The following is a 16,566-nucleotide window of genomic DNA, read 5'->3' as shown; positions in this document are numbered from 1 at the left end:
AATTAGCCTTTGGGCATTTGATGGGTATGTGTGGGGGAGAATAAGTTATGGGGCACAAGGAGGTAAGGGGGGGGAGACAGTATGATTAATGGCATTGCTTCCTAGGAGCTGACATAGACTTGGTGGGCCAAATGGCCTCTTCCTGTGCAGCAATGAGCCGGTGAAGATTCGACAGAATATATTAAAGAAATGAAAATATTGATAAGAAAGGAAACTTTAAAAGTACGAGAGAATATTACTCAGAAATGTCAAAGCAGATAATAAGTTTCTATAAATATTTAAATAGGAAAAAGTTAACAATGTAGGTAATAGTTCTGCAGAAAATCAATCTGGGGAATTACTGACGGAAAGTGAGGAGAAAGTAGATGATTGAAACAGGTATTTTTCATCAGTCTTCACTATAGATAATAGCTCCATCACGGGCACAACCTCCCCACCATCGAGGACATCTTCAAGAGGTAGTGCCTCAAGAAGGTGGCACCTCAAGAAGGCGGCATCCATCACTAACCATCCTCACCACCCGGGACATGCCCTCTTCTCATTACTACCATGGGGAAGGAGGTACAGGAACCTGAAAACGCACACTCAACATTTCAGGAACAGCTTCTTCCCCTCCGCCATCAGATTTATGAATGTTCCATGAACACTACCTCATTAATCCTTTTTTTGCACTACTTACTCATTTTTGTAATTTATAGTAATTTTATGTTTTTGCACTGTAGTGCTGCCGCAAAACAACACATTTCATGTCATACAAGTCAGTGACAATAAACCTGATCCTGATTACAAGCAAGATTCCAGATGGCTGCAAGTTGGGAATTGGAAGGGAGGCAGGAACTCAGGAAAATTACAATCAGCGGGAGAATGGGACTGAGTAAATTATCAGGGCTGTGGGCTGACAAGTCCCTGGGTCCTGATAGAATTCAACCCAGAGTCTTAAAGGAAATGGTCAGTGAGATAGTTTATGTGTTGGTTTTAATTTTGCAAAATTCCCAAGATGTGGGGAAGGTTCTATTGGATTGGAAAGTTGCAATATAATTTCCTTATTCAAAAAGGAGGGGAGACAGAAAGCTGGACACTATAGAAGGGCACTTGGAGAAACTCAAGTTAATCAGGCAAAGTCAACAAGGCTTTGTAAAAGGTAAATTATATTTGACCAACTTATTGGAGATCTTTGAAGAAATAACGTGCTGTGGACACAGGGGAACAAGTTGATGTGTTAAACTTAGTTCCAGAAGGCACTTGTTAAGGTGTTGCATCAAAAGTTATTGGAGAAAATAAATGCTTATGGTGTAGAAGGTAACATATTGGCTTGGGTAACTGGAAACATTAGAATATACGAACCAGGAACAGGAATAGCCCTTCAAGCCTGATCCACCATTCATCAAGACCATGATTGATTTTCTACCTCAGGGTCATTTACCAGCTCTGTCCCCACATCCTTTGATTCCCAGAAATCTATCAATTTCTGTTTTCAATGAAAACAATGACCGAGTCATAGACTCATATAGCAAAGAAACAGGCCAGTGGGAACCCATCCATATTAATCCCATACTTCACCACTTGGTCCACAGTCTTCTATGCCTAGGCAATTCAAGTGCTCACCTCGACATTTCTTAAGTGCTGTGAGTGACTCTGTTTCCACCACTCTCTCAGGGGGTGTATTTTAGGTACTTGCCTTTCTGGGTGAAAGATATCCCCCTCAGCCCTCCAAGACAGAGAATTCCAAAGGTTCACCATCTTCTGAGTGAAGAAAGTTTTCTCATCCTAGTCTAGAAAGCCTAACCCTTATTCGCAAACAGCGTCCCATGGTCCTAGACTCTCAGCCAGGGGAAACACTGTCCTTGCATCTAACCTGTGAAGCCCTTTGAGATTTTTTTTGATGTTTCAATGAGATCTCGGTTCCTTTGTCTAAACTGTAGGGAATACAGTCCCAGTTTACTCCGTCTCTCCTCATACTGAAAACCCATCATCCCAAGGACCAATCTAGTGCTCACTGTACAGCAACTACATCCTTTCCTCAGTAAGGAGACCAAAGCTACATACAAAATTCCAGCTGTGATGTCACCAAGTCACCATACAATTGCAATGTGATTTCCAAATTCCTATATTTAGATTCTCTCGTAATAAAGGCAAACATCTTTTTTGTTCATTGCACGTGTAAGTTGGCCTTCACCAAAGGCTCTTACAAATTTCTATAGAGCATTCTGATTGGTTGCATCACCGCCTGGTATGGAGGCTCCAATGCACAGGATCGCAAGAGGCTGCAGAGGGTTGTAGACTCAGCCAGCTCCATCACGGGCACAACTCTCCCCACCATCGAGGACATCTTCAAGAGGCGGTGCCTCAAGAAAGGAGCATCCATCACTAAGGACTCTTATCATCCAGGACATGCCCTCTTCTCATTACTGCCATCAGGGAGGAGGTACAGGAGCCATAACACCATGACATGGGAGTAGAATTAGGCCATTCGGCCCATCAAGTCTGCTCCGTCTTTCGATCATGGCTGATTTATTTTTCTCTCTCAACCCCATTCTCCTGCCTTCTCCCTATAACCTTTGATGCCCTTACTAATCAAGAACTTATCAACCTCCGCTTTAAATATACCCAATGACTTGGCCTCCACAGCCGTCTGTGGCAGTGAATTCCACAGATTCACCACCATCTGGCTAAAGAAATTCCTCCTCATCTCAGTTCTAAAGGGACAGCTTCTATTCTGAGGCTGTCCTCTGGTCCTAGACTCTCCCACTACTAGAAAGGGACAGGGTTCCCCTTGTCCTCACCTACCACCCCATGAGACCTCGTATCCAACACATCATTCTCCGCAACTTCCACCACCTCCAATGGGATTCCATCACCAGGCACATCTTCTCCCACCCACCCACCCCACCCCACTTTCTGGAAGGATCGCTATATCTGCGACTCCCACGTCCACTTGTTCCTCCCCATTGATCACCCTCCCAGCACTTAACCCTGCAACCACGCCAAGTGCTACACCTGTCCCCTACACCTCCTCCCTCACCACCATTGAGGGCCCTAGACAGTCCTTCCAGGTGAGGCAGTGCTTCACCTGTGAGTCCGAGGCTGTCATTTATTGCATCCAGTGCTCCCGGTGCGGCCTCCTCTACATCAGTGAGACCCGACGCAGATTGGGTGACCACTTTGTCGAGCACCTTCACTCCCGTCCTCCAAAAAGCAAGGATCTCCTGGTGGCCAGCTATTTCAATTCCACATCCCACTCCCAAACTGACATGTCTATCCACAGTCTCCTCGACTGCCACGTTGAGGCCAGACCCAGGTTGGAGGAACAACACCTCATATTCTGTCTTGGTAGTCTCCAACCTGATGACCTTGATATAGATTTCCCTAACTTTTGGTCACCCCTCCCCTCTGTTTTCCCTCATTCGTGTGGCCCCCCTCACCTCTTCTCTTTCCCCTCCCCCACCCTCATGATCTGCCCATCTGTTCCCCACCTCCGTTCCTTTATTCCATGGCTTTATTCCTCTCCTACAAGATTCCTTCTTCTTCACCCTTTTGCCTCTTCTATCTATCACCTCTCAGCTCCTTACCTCCTCCACCCTCTCACCTGGACTCACCTGTCACCTGCCAGCTCGTGCTCCTCCCTGTCACCTGCCAGCTCCCCCTCCCCCGACCTTTTTATTCTGGCTTCTGCCCTCTCCCTTTCCAGTCCTGATGAAGGGTCTCGACCCAAAATGTCGACTGTTTATCTCCCTCCACAGGTGCTGCCCGACCTGCTGAGTTCCTCCAGCATTTTGTGTGTTGCACTGGAAACATCCCCTCCACGTCCACTCTATCCAGGCCTTTCTATATTTGGTAGGTTTCAATGAGATTCTCCCTCATCCTTCTGATCTCCAGTGAATACAGGCCTAGAGCTATCAAAGGCTCCTCATACGTTAACCCTTTCATACCGAGGATCATTCTCATAAACCTCCTCTGGCACATCCTCCAATGCCAGCACATCCTTCATTAGATATGCAGCCAGAAGACCCACACTCAATGATTCAGGAACAGCTTCTTCCCCTCCGCCATCAGATTTCAGAACATCCATGAACACTACCTTGTTATTCCTTTGGCTTAACAAAAATTTATTTTTGTGATTTATACTAATTTCATGTCTTTGCACTGTACTGCTGCCGCAAAACAACAAATTTCACGTCATATGTCAGTGATAATGAACCTGCTTCTGATCAACACCACCCAATTTCTCACCATTTAGCAAGTAGATTCTTGGACAATATACAGAATCAGACCCTTCGGCTCAACTTGTTCATGCCTACTCTTGCTCCTTTTTTGGATGGTCCATGCAAGGCTTTCTTGGCATCACAGTGAGAATACCACCAGCTTTCTCCTGGAGGTCCCAGAGGGAGAGTTGCTCCAGCCAGGACCAGGAGATTGTAATTGAGGTCTGTGGCAGTCTGCTCGCTGCTGACCACAACATCTGTACCATTGTATCTTGTCTGAGCCCAATTCCCTTTTCAGATTTCTATATCCAGACCTCTGAAGCTTTCTCTTACATTCTTACCAATTAGAAAATGTTATTCTTGCACCCTAGTTCAGAGAGATGTGCTTTTACTGTCACCCGTTCTACACTAATAGTGATTAAAAAGATTTCTTGTATAATTATACCCACCCACTTCTCCATCTCCTCCCTCCCTCAGTTTAGAGATCTTGGGGTTGCACAAAGCTTTTCCAAGTTCCATTCCTGGCCTCCCTTTTGCACATTTCTTCATGAAAACAATGGCAACAACCTCGTCAACAAATAATACTCAGCTTAACTAAACAGCTTTTGCCCTCTTCCTTTCCAGTCCTGATGAAGGGTCTCGGCCCGAAATGTCATTTCTCCATAGATGCTGCCTGACCCCCTGAGTCCCTCCAGCATTTTGTGTTCATTAACTAAATAGCTCCACTCTTGATTCCACAAATATTTGTCTTCCTCGGAATATTGCAGCAAGGCTGACGGTCACGGAATCGACACTGATACAGGTACAATTCCTTGTTCTCCAGCAGAAGAATAAAACTCTCCCGTCATAGCCCTGGCTCCCGTCCCTATTCCCTCATGCCCACTCAAGTTCAACTCCTGTACTGAGCTTCAAACCTCCAAGACTCCTCCACATCCACAAGATCACAAGCCCTGCTCCTACCTTTTGACACTCAATTTTTCTAAACTATTCTGTGTTGCACACTACCTCATCCACAGGGCAGTATGCTGACACAGTGGTTAACACTGCTGTCTCACAACTACAGGCACCTGGGTTCAATCCTGACCCCAGTTGTGTCTTTGTGGAGTTAGCATGTTCTCTCCATGACCATGTGGGTTTCTCCTGGGTGCTCCAGTTTCCTCCTATATCCCAAAGACTTGTTAGTAGGTTAATTGGCCACTGTAATTAACCTTAATGTAGGTTAAGTGGCTAAATTATCAAAGGGAAGTTGATGGGAATGTGTGAGAATGAATAAGCTGCAGGAGTAGGTCACTGTATTTATTATTACCATGTACACTGTGAGCTTCATGTGAGCAAGGAATTTCACTGCACCCTGGTGAATGTGACAATAAACTAATCTAAATAAGGAGGTGAGGAATGAAACTGCTCCCCTGGCAGCCAACATGGGCCAAGTGGCCTCCTTAAGTAGAAGATATCACTCCATCCATGTTCAAACTTCCTCTCCCCCTGACCTTTCACACCATTTTCTGTGCATCCTTTTCAGTTTTCATTCTGAACCTGCTCCCTGGCCTCCTGTCTTCGATCCCCAATCCTACCAGCAAACCTCTACCTTTCTAACTCATCTACTGAATGGTCCTTTTTCCTTTTGTTTAACAAACTGGGGAGCTAGACGAATTCTGTGGATAAGTGTCCATCTGCAAGAAGCAAATCACGATTGCAGAATATTATGAGAAATTAATCATTTTGCACTGCACAACTTTGACAATTTCATGGAACTTTTATATGTTTCTGTACTGTTTGGTGTGCTGGTTCAGTAAATTCAATTTGTAAACAGATTTATTTTTCTTTTTAGGCAAACAGATTAACTTTTTATGCCACAATACTTTGCTTAATCTTTCTCTCTGCAATCCTGCCCCTCACCTCCAGCAAGCTTCCCACTGAGATGGAGCTAATCTTTTGAACAGGGAAAGTTACTCAACTTACGTTGCCTCCTCTTCAGAACCATACAATGAGATAAGGTATCTTTATTACTCACATGTACGTTGAAACACAGAGTGAAATGCATCTTTTGCGTAGAGTCTTCTGGGGGCAGCCCGCAAGTGTCGCCACGCTTCCGGCACCAACATAGCATGCCCACAACTTCCTAACCCGTATGTCTTTGGAATGTGGAAGAAAACCGGAGCACCCGGAGGAAACCCACACAGACGCGGGGAGAACGTACAAACTCCTTACAGACAGTGGCCGGAATTGAACCTGGTTCACTGGTGCTGTAAAGCGTTATGCTAACCGCTACACTACTGTGCCTGCAACCTCAGTTGTGGCGCTGCTGTTTGGAGGCCACACTTGGAGTCATTATTGATTTGTTCACTGAAGCTTATTAGAGAACAAGCCTAATAATTAACATTTCAATCTAAGGTCTTTCTCAATCCGCCTCCACCCTGTGACAATAAAGGTAGACAACACCACTCTGGAAGACGTGGACCACTGCTGCATGAGGAACAGAGTGTTTGAAGATTAAGGTCTCAAACCCGGAACATGGTTTACTGGGCAGCAGTGATCTCTGCCCTCCTGTATGCTTCAGAGAGACAGTACTGGAACCAGGTACCTCAAAGCACTGGAGTGATGCCACTAACTATGCCCTCAAGATCCTCCAAATCTACTGGCAGGAGAAGCAAACCACTGTCAGTGACTTCTGCCAGGCCAACATTCCCAACGAGCACCTAGTTACACACAGATGGCTCTGATGGTACCCCCAACACCAGCCTCCTGAAACAGACATTAGCACAGCGGTTAGCGTAACGCTGTTACAGCGCCAGCGACTCGGGTTCAATTCCGGCCGCTGTCTGTAAGGAGTTTGTACGTTCTCCCCGTGTCTGCGTGGGTTTCCTCCGGGTGCTCCGGTTTCCTTCCACGTTCCAAAGATGTACGGGTTAGGAGTTGTGGGCGTGCTATGTTGGCGCCAGAAGCGTGGCGACACTTGCGGGCTGCCCCCAGCACATTCTTAGTAATGCAAAAAGGCGTATTTCACTGTGTATTTCGATGTACGTGTGACTAATAAGTAAATATAAATATTCCAAGAGGTTGCCAGCTAGACAGAAGAAAAGGTTCAAGGATGTTTGCATAGCCACCTTGAAAAAGTGCACAATCCCCACTGACTCAGGGAATCACTAGCCACTCAAAATAGAGAACCTTTTGAGTTAGTTTTGAGAATCTCAAGTCTCTTCCTCAGCAGTACACAGAGGCCAGGAACAAACACCAGAAGGAGCATACCACCTCCCAACCTACCCATCCGCCCTGCCTGTCAGGCACCCCCTCCTCACTTGTAGCCATGTCTTCAAGTCCTACATGGGTTCCGTCTGCCAACTTAGAACCTACAGGACAGGAGTGGAAACTCATTCTCCTGCACCCCAAGGGCTTGTCTAAGAACTAGATTCAAGCAAAGCTTTACCTCCATCAGTTTGGTGCAAGATTCCATAATGAAGGAACAGAATAATTGTTCCAAACTGTTCATTTTTTCCCACATTGCGATGTCAGAGTTATTGGTTTTGATTTTTCTGGCAAATATTCTTATCAAATGAGAAAAATATTGAAAATTCACAATCCCATTGTATATGTTAATAAAAAGTATGATTGGTGACACATTTATAAATAACTGGTTCTGTACTTTAAGGAGAGGCCCTTGGTTACATTACATTGTCATTCACACCACAAGTCGCTTGAACTGGATGAAAGTACCTTGAGCGGACGTTATGAATGGTTAACCATTTTATCACTTCACAATAATTTTTTTCCACTTCAGTTGCTATATATGCAGAACTGCATTTAGTTCCCACCCCCCAACCCCCCCAAGGATAATCATCACATAAATGTGCAATTTTCAGGAAAAGCACAGTCTCCCTACCTTTGTTCTGTAGTGTGTCCTTATCTTCCTTTGTTGTAAACCAGGCTTGACTGACAGGATCAAGGTCCTCACTGTTTTGGGGTGAAATCCCCTCCATTTGATCTTCATTGTGTAAGATCTATGAATAAACAAGAAATGAAGAGCCTTCCAAAATACTTCAGTCAAAGAAAATACTTCAAAGAACAGTCTCATAGAGCTGTACAGCACAGAAACAGCCCTTCAGCCCATTATGTCCATGCCAACATTTTATCCCCCATCTACGCTAATTCATTTGCCCGCATTAGGTCTGCATTAGGGCAGGCACGGTAGTGTAGCGGTTAGCGTAACACTTTATAGCGCCAGCGACCCAGGTTAAAATCCGGCCACTATCTGTAAGGAGTTTGTATGTTCTCCCCGTGTCTGTGTGGGTTTCCTCCGGGTGCTCCGGTTTCCTCCCACATTCCAAAGACAGACGGGTTAGGAAGTTGTGGGCGTGCTATGTTGGCACCGGAAGCGTGGCGACACTTGCGGGCTGCCCCCAGAACACTCTACGCAAAAGATGCATTTCACTGTGCGTTTCGACGTACATGTGACTAATAAAGATATCTATCTATCTATCTATCTATCTATCTATCTATCTATCTATCTATCTATCTATCTATCTATCATATCCTTCTGTGCCTTGCCTATGTAAGTGTCTGTCTAAATGCTGCTAAATCACACTCACTGTGTGACTCCACCGCCTCCCCTGGCAGCACGGTCCAGAGATCAACCGCTCCCTGTGTGAAAAACTTACCCCTCAGATCCCCTTTAAAACTCCTTCCTCTCACCTTAAAACCTATGCCCTCCTGTTTTTGTAACCCTACCACGGGGAGAAAGATTCTATCTAAAAGCAGAAAATGCTGGGAATACTCAGCAGGTCAGGCCACATCTGTGGGGAGAGAGACAGAGTTAGTGTTTCAGGTCGTTTTGCTCTTCTTTCTCTCCCCACAGATGCAGTCTGACCTGGTGGAGTATTCCCAGCATTTTCTGCCTTTACGTTTAGATTTCCAGCAACTGCAGTTATTTTAAATTTCTATTTACCCTATCTATGCCTCTTATAATTTTATGTACCTCTATCAAGTCACCCCTCAGCCCCCTTCGCTCCAGGGAAAAGAAGCCCAGCCTGTCCAATCTCCGCCCATAACGAAAGCCCTCCAATCCAGGCAACACCCTGGTGAATCTCCGCTGCACTCTCTCCAGAACTGCACACAGTACTCCAATTGTGGTCTAACCAGTGTAAAGTCAGAATCAGGTTTATTATCACTGACCTGTATGTCATGAAATGTGTTGTTTTGCGTCTGCAGTGCAGTGCAAGACAAAATTACTATAAATTACAAAATAATATGGTGCAAAAAGAGAGTAACAAAGTAGTGTTCATGGACTGTTCAAAAATCTGATGGTGGAGGGGAAGAAGCTGTTGCAACATAACATCCAACTTTTTATTCTATGCCCCAAGCCATGCCATACACCTTCCTCGCCACTGTCTACTAGTGTTGCCACTTTCAGGGAACTAAGGACATGAACTCAATGTCCCTCTGATCATCAATATTCCTCAGCGCCCTAACCATTTATTTATAAGACTATTGAACAGTCCCCTAGTTCAATAAGATGGACTCTTGACCTCACAATCTACTTTGTCATGACCTTGCACCTTATTGTCTGCCGGCACTGCACTCTCTCTGTAACTGTATTCTGCATTCTGTTGTTGTTTTTCCACTTTCACTACCCAATGCAGTGATGAAACAAAATGATCTGTATGGATGGCATGTAAAACAAAGTTTTTCACTGTACCTCGGTACATGTGACAATAATAAACCAATTTACCTCTGGCCTCTTGCTGGAACTAAGGAACTGTGAATGTGTTGCTCTAACCTGTTACCACACAACACTCAATGACCTTTCATTAAATATGTTTAAAAATATAGTTTTTTCTTAATCCAGGTCTCAAGTAGATAGTCAAACCATTACCCTGGTACATGTGACAGTAATAAATCAATTTACCAATATGGCCTATTCTTATTCGACTTCCCAAGATGTATCACCTTGCACCTGGCAGGATTAAATTCCATCTGCTAATGCTCTGCCTAACTTTCCATCAGATCAGTATCCTGCTGCAGCCTCCGACAATCTTCCTTGCCATCCGCAACACCAAGTTACCCTAATGCAGGGAACTACAACAGGCAATACATGCACCGTTGGAGACAACTGGCCATCTGATTTAGGCCATGTTGGCTGAGGGATAAATGTGTGTCAGGACTTTAAGGCAACTCCACTGCTCTCTTGTAGTTTCTTGGCATCAATTAACTTGTGAAATTATGCCCTCAAATCATGGAAGTGGGGTTTGAATCTACAGACCCAGAACCAAGAGAATTCAAAGTATCGAGTAACCAAATAAAAAGCGCGAGGAAAGAGAGTATGAAATGACTTGTTTAAAGATAATTCTTTTCATTTTTTAATTGTCTTTCAAGACATGGATATCTAATGATCTGTGAGAAGAGAAGAGAGCTTTAAAGAAAGCCTCCACAAACATTGCTCTGTAATCAGAATTGTGCACAAATAACTTCCGCAACTTGGTCATTGTTTCCAAAATACCAGGGAGTATTGGTCAAAGAACATCTAACACCTTTAATTCAATGGCCTGTAACCTCTTCTATCACTTCCCCAGGAGGATGAGACTTCTCCCTTTCACTGCTGGGCAGTAATTAAATGAAGCAAATCACAGCACCATATTAGAACCCACCTTGGTTTCAACCTACTGGGGATGAAACAAGCTGTATAAGACTGACCAGTGATACACTCTACCTGATTACTACCAAAGTCAAGGTGAAAAAGTTCCTCCAGCAGATTGTTTATTGCTCAAGGTAAAAATTGTCCTGAGCACCTCTCCATTTGTGCATTCCAACATTAAACTGCTATTCTTTTTATACAGCCTTTGTAAATAAACCTTTCATCCATCCAAACTACTTCAGTGATCTTCTCGGTGTTGACCGTGGTCTGACTCATGACCCATTGTGGGCGGCCGTCCCTCACACAGTCTCCGCAGGTGAAGGGCATAGGCTGAGGACGTGAGAGATCTACTGGTCTTGGTTTTCTCTGGGCTTCTTCTCAGCTGCTGAGCTTTCCCCTCGCTTCTTCTCATGCCCTACCGGACACTCGGCTTCCAGAGGTCCCAGTTGTTGGTGTCAATGCCCATCATCTTCAATACACTGCTTACAGTTATACTTAGAGTGGAGGCATGCCCAGCAGATTATGACACAGTGGGCAGTTCACTGTACAGAATGTCCTTGGGAATGGGACCAAACCTATGCTAACTTCCTTAGTTGAGTGATGAATACATGCTGAAGGGTTTAAGCACACTCCAAGAGCCCTAGGGCAATAACCTTGCTCTGCCTTGGAAATGTGAGAGAGCAAAGATGGAAACTATTCAGCATTTTCTCATGCCTTGCATACATTATCCAGGCCCCACTGTTGTAGAGGAGCACACTGAGGACATAGACTTGGTAGATTCACAGTTATTATATTGTGCTTCTACATTGTGCAAGAAAAATTAAGTTCTTTTAAAATTATCAATTACTTTTTATCTTTCATCACAGGCAAAGCTCCCCACAAACGTTGTGGAGGATCCAGTGAAATAGTGAAGATTCATTTCAAAAGGTTCCCAAAAGATAACTGAAAAATTAAATTCTGCTCTAGTTTAGCAAAAGTATATTTTTAAAAAGTTAACAAATGAAATTAACTGATACAGAACTTGTGAACTATAATGGTTCACTTCCATTTTAGAGGTTTACATTCAATCTGTAACATTTCTATCACAAATTCACTGGTATTTTTTAATCTCTTGTCGTATCACAAATTAAATTAAGAAGTTTGTATTAAATTTAGTCATAAATAAAAATTGTTTGATTTTTGTCCCAAAGCTCTTGCAAACTCTTAATCATTTTTTTCATGCAGTATTGCTAGAAGGACTGGCATTTATTGCCTTGAAGAGTTTGCTAGGTTGTTTCAAGCACATTGCCTATGGCCTCGAATCATGTATAGATAAGAGCAGATAAAGGAATCAGTTTTAATTCCCTGGAGGGTATTCGTGCCCAGATGGGTTTTTTACAACACTTGAGACTTATTTAATTAACTGCAGTTGTTAAATGTTTGTCCTAAAGTTCACGTTAACTCTTAAACACAATAATTATGTGTGTTTTAATCTATATATAGACTTGGAAACTCCAAACAGCAGTAGCATCTTAGAGAGTGAATTCATGGGGTGTACATGAGGTGGTTTTCTAGAGCAGAACCAGCTAGGGACTAGGCTACATCAAATCTGGTATTATACAGTGAGAAAGGGTTCATTAACATCTTGTACTTAGGGGCTTTTAGGGAAGGGTGATTATAAAAACAATGGTGACAAAGCAAGATGGCACCAAAGCGTGGAGACTCTGCAAGCTGCCCGCTGCAGATCTACTCATTACTTCTACTATAATTGTTCTACTCTTTTAGATCTAAATTCTATGACTCTAAGAATTACCTCAATGCATTGTTGTAATGGAATGGTCGGTCTGGGTGGCATGCAGTTTTTCCGCTTACCTTGGTACATGTGCCAATAATAAACCAAGTTACCAATGTATTTAATGTTATAGAAGTTGATATTAAGACTGAAGGTGATATAGTTCAATCTGAAACCAGGATTTTAATATAAATAAAGAAACTTATGAAGGTATGAGGCATGAAATGACTATGGTTGATTGGGAAACTACACTAAGTGGCAAGCAAATGATAACGTTAAAAAAATACATAGGTTACAGCAAATATATATCCCATTATAATATAAAAACTAAAGGAAAATAGTGATTCAACTATGATTAACAAGGGAAGTTCAAAATGGTATTACAGGAAAATAAAGGGCTAATAACATTGCTAAAAATCTCAGAGGTTTGGGAAAACATCAGAATTCAGTAAATGAGAACAAAGACATTGATAAGGAAAGGAAAATTAGAACAATAGAGTAATCTAGTGAGAAACATTGAAATGAACTGTAAAATCTCCTACTGACATATAAAAATGATAATAACTGGATATGTTAATGTGGGTCCCTGACAGACTAGGACCAGAGAAATTGCACTGGGGATAAGGGAACGCCCAGGAAGTAGTGGAGAGCAGGTCTGGAAAGAACAAGAAACCAAAAGAAATAAGCATTTGTTAAAAATAAGTACTGAAGCCAAAGACCCCCAGGAGGTGTACCCCATGTTTGAAAGATATTTGAGGTAAGGGATACATTGTTAGCTTCCAAAATTCCACAGATTCCAGAACAGTTCCCACAGAATGGAAGCTGCAAATATTAATCTTCAGATGACATCGAGCCCACACCAGATCTCAGAGCATTCCCATCAGTCCCATTCCGTCCCACGCCAGATCTCAGAGCATTCCCATCAGTCCCATTCCGTCCCACGCCAGATCTCAGAGCATTCCCATCAGTCCCATTCCGTCCCACGCCAGATCTCAGAGCATTCCCATCAGTCCCATTCCGTCCCACGCCAGATCTCAGAGCATTCCCATCAGTCCCATTCCGTCCCACGCCAGATCTCAGAGCATTCCCATCAGTCCCATTCCGTCCCACGCCAGATCTCAGAGCATTCCCATCAGTCCCATTCCGTCCCACGCCAGATCTCAGAGCATTCCCATCAGTCCCATTCCGTCCCATGCCAGATCTCAGAGCATTCCCATCAGTCTCATTCCTGCTTATTCTCCTATCAACATTCCCCATATCCTTCAAAGTAGGAGGGAGAGTAAAAAGGAGGGAACTAGAGGTCAATTACCCTAAAATCAGTGGGAGAGGAAATGGGAATGGGGCACTTGCAAAATAATGACAAGATTGGGCAGAATTAATGTTGATTTATGAAAGGGAAATGATATTTGATAAACCTATTTGCGGTTGTAACTAGCAGCATGTAACACAACAAGACAGCTGTTCAACAGAACACACTTAGAACACGGAAAAGTACAGCACAGGAACATGCCCTTCAGCACATAATCTCTGTACCGAACATGATGCCAAATTAAAATCTCTTCTGCCTGCACATGATCCATATCCCTCCATCCCCTGCATATTCATGTGTCCATCTAACAGCTTCATATGGCAGAGTATAGTATTAATGGTAGGACTCTTGGCAGTGTGGAGGATCAGAGGGACCTTGGGGTCTGAGTCCATAGGACGCTCAAAGCAGCGGCGCAGGTTGATTCTGTGGTTAAGAAGGCATATGGTGTATTGTCCTTCATCAATCGTGGAATTGAATTTAGGAGCCGAGAGGTAATGTTGCAGCTATATAGGACCCTGGTCAGACCCCACTTGGCGTACTGTGCTCAGTTCTGGTCGCCTCACTACAGGAAGGATGTGGAAGCCATAGAAAAGGTGCAGAGGAGATTTACAAGGATGCTGCCTGGATTGGGGAGCATGTCTTCACAGGTTGAGGGAACTCGGCCTTTTCTCCCTGGAGCGACGGAGGATGAGGGGGCACCTGATAGAGGTATATAAGATGATGAGAGGTATTGATCAAGTGGAGAGTCAGAGGCTTTTTCCCAGGGCTGAAATGGTGGCCACAAGAGGACATAGGTTTAAGGTGCTGGGGAGTAGGTACAGAGGAGATGTCAGGGGTAAGTTTTTTACTCAGAGAGTGGTGAGTGTGTGGAATGGGCTGCCGGCAATGGTGGTGGAGGCGGATATGATAGGGTCTTTTAAGAGACTGTTGGATAGGTACATGGAGCTGAGTAAAATAGAGGGCTATGGGTAAGCCTAGTAATTTCTAAGGTAGGGACATGTTCGGCACATCTTTGTGGGCCGAAGGGCCTGAATTGTGCTGTAGGTTTTCTATGTTTCTATAAACACCACTATCGTATCTGCTTCCACCACTACCCTTGGCAGCATATTCCAGGCACCCACCACTCTATGTGTAAAAACACTTGCCATGCACATCTCCTTTAAACTTTCCCCCTCTCACCTTAAATGCATCTCCTCTAGTATTTGACATTTCTACCCTGGGGAAATGATTCTGTCTACCCTTTCTATGCCACTCATAATTTGATAAACTTCTATCAGGTCACTTACACAAATACTTCACGGTTCCATCACTGCACTTCCTCTGTAGCTGTGGCACTTTACTCTGTACTCTGTTATTGCTTTTACCTGTACTACCTCAATGCACTGTGTACTAACTCAATGTAACTGCACTGTGTAATGAATTGACCTGTATGAACAGTATGCAAGACAAGTTTTTCACTGTACCGCGGTACACTTGGCAATAATAAACCAATACGTTATTCCTTCACCACTGCACACTGTCCTGGTCAGCACTTTTGCTCATTTATCCCAGAGGGAGTGAGTGAACAAGAGAAACTATTTGATGAAGAGGGCATGGCTCTGAGACAAGGAAGGGATGATGTCAGGCTGTGCTTGTGGCTAAACTCACTGATTCAGCCAGCTCCCACGGGTGCTGCTCCCTGTGTCGGAGGGGGAAGGCTCCACACCTGGTGGTTCCTTTCTGACTCAACCTCAGGACTTATCCTGAGCCACAGGGATTCTGGTTGATCTTCAGTGATGTTCTGCTGTTGTCCATTCCTTGCAGCGCGAGCTGTGGCTCATTGTGTAACACCCTCAAGCCCTGATTCAGAGGGACTGGGTTTCAGTTCTACTTCAGAGGCAGGAGCCTCTAAATCAAGAGCTTGCTTTAGTGCAGTACCGAGGGAGCGGTGCACAGCGATGGTGCTATCTTTTAGATGAAGTGTTAAGGTGAGGAGCTGTCTGTTTTCCCAGGTGGACAATAACACATCCCTTGACCTTATTTTGAGGAAGAGCAGAGTTCTCCCTCGTGTCCTTGGACCAACATTCATGTGTCTGTCAATATCACTAAAACTGATTAACTGGTCATTAACAGATTGCTGTCTGCAAATCAATTCGAAAGGCAAATGGTACACTGGTCTATATTGCAAGAGGACTTGAATACAAGGGTAAAGCTGTCTGCATTCCTTGTGCAATTACATTACCACTATGATACCACATTTATAACTTTGAACAGGTGATACCAAACACTTCAATGTAATTCCAGCCTCTCATACCAGCCTACCATAGAACCATACAGCTCAAAACAGGCCCTTCGGCCCACCACGTTGTGCCGTCCATCAAACCACCCTCACACTATCTAACCCTTTCCTCCCACATATCCCTCTATCTCACATTCCTCCATATCAGGAGAAATTTCCTAGAACAAGAGGAAATCCTTTGAAGGAAGTCTTACCTGTATCTGAGTAATAGTTTCAGCATCCTCAATTTCAGTTGCATGAGACAGCTCCGAAGCTGCCTCTCCGGTCATGGTTACCTCAAAACTTTGATCATTGTCTGAGACTGTCAACGATAGAAATTACACGGAAGTCAGAATATTCTAACAAAGAACCTAAAGGAATTGGAAAACATGAAAATTC

The 16,566-nt window shown here is 44.0% G+C and overlaps 1 protein-coding gene across 3 annotated transcripts in view; it reads right to left on the bottom strand.

Annotated features, from left to right (window-relative positions):
- Positions 1-16,566, bottom strand: part of dmtf1 (cyclin D binding myb-like transcription factor 1) — an 81,639-nt gene that overhangs the window by 41,004 nt on the left and 24,069 nt on the right. For 2 of the 3 annotated variants that reach the window (XM_052034262.1, XM_052034264.1), the window contains 2 exons: positions 16,383-16,489; positions 8,083-8,200 (listed from right to left, as the gene is read on the bottom strand). In XM_052034262.1, coding sequence (XP_051890222.1) covers positions 8,083-8,200; positions 16,383-16,457 — 193 coding nt within the window. In that variant the 5' untranslated portion in view covers positions 16,458-16,489. Of the gene's footprint in view, positions 1-8,082; positions 8,201-16,382; positions 16,539-16,566 lie in introns of all 3 variants that reach the window. The other variant, XM_052034263.1, reaches the window with a different exon arrangement.

This window comes from Pristis pectinata, chromosome 19 (genome assembly GCF_009764475.1).
Source record: "Pristis pectinata isolate sPriPec2 chromosome 19, sPriPec2.1.pri, whole genome shotgun sequence".
NCBI classification, from domain to species: domain Eukaryota; kingdom Metazoa; phylum Chordata; class Chondrichthyes; order Rhinopristiformes; family Pristidae; genus Pristis; species Pristis pectinata.
The sequence above is the reverse complement of the archived record's forward strand: the minus strand, read 5'-3'. Positions and strand labels throughout refer to the sequence as shown.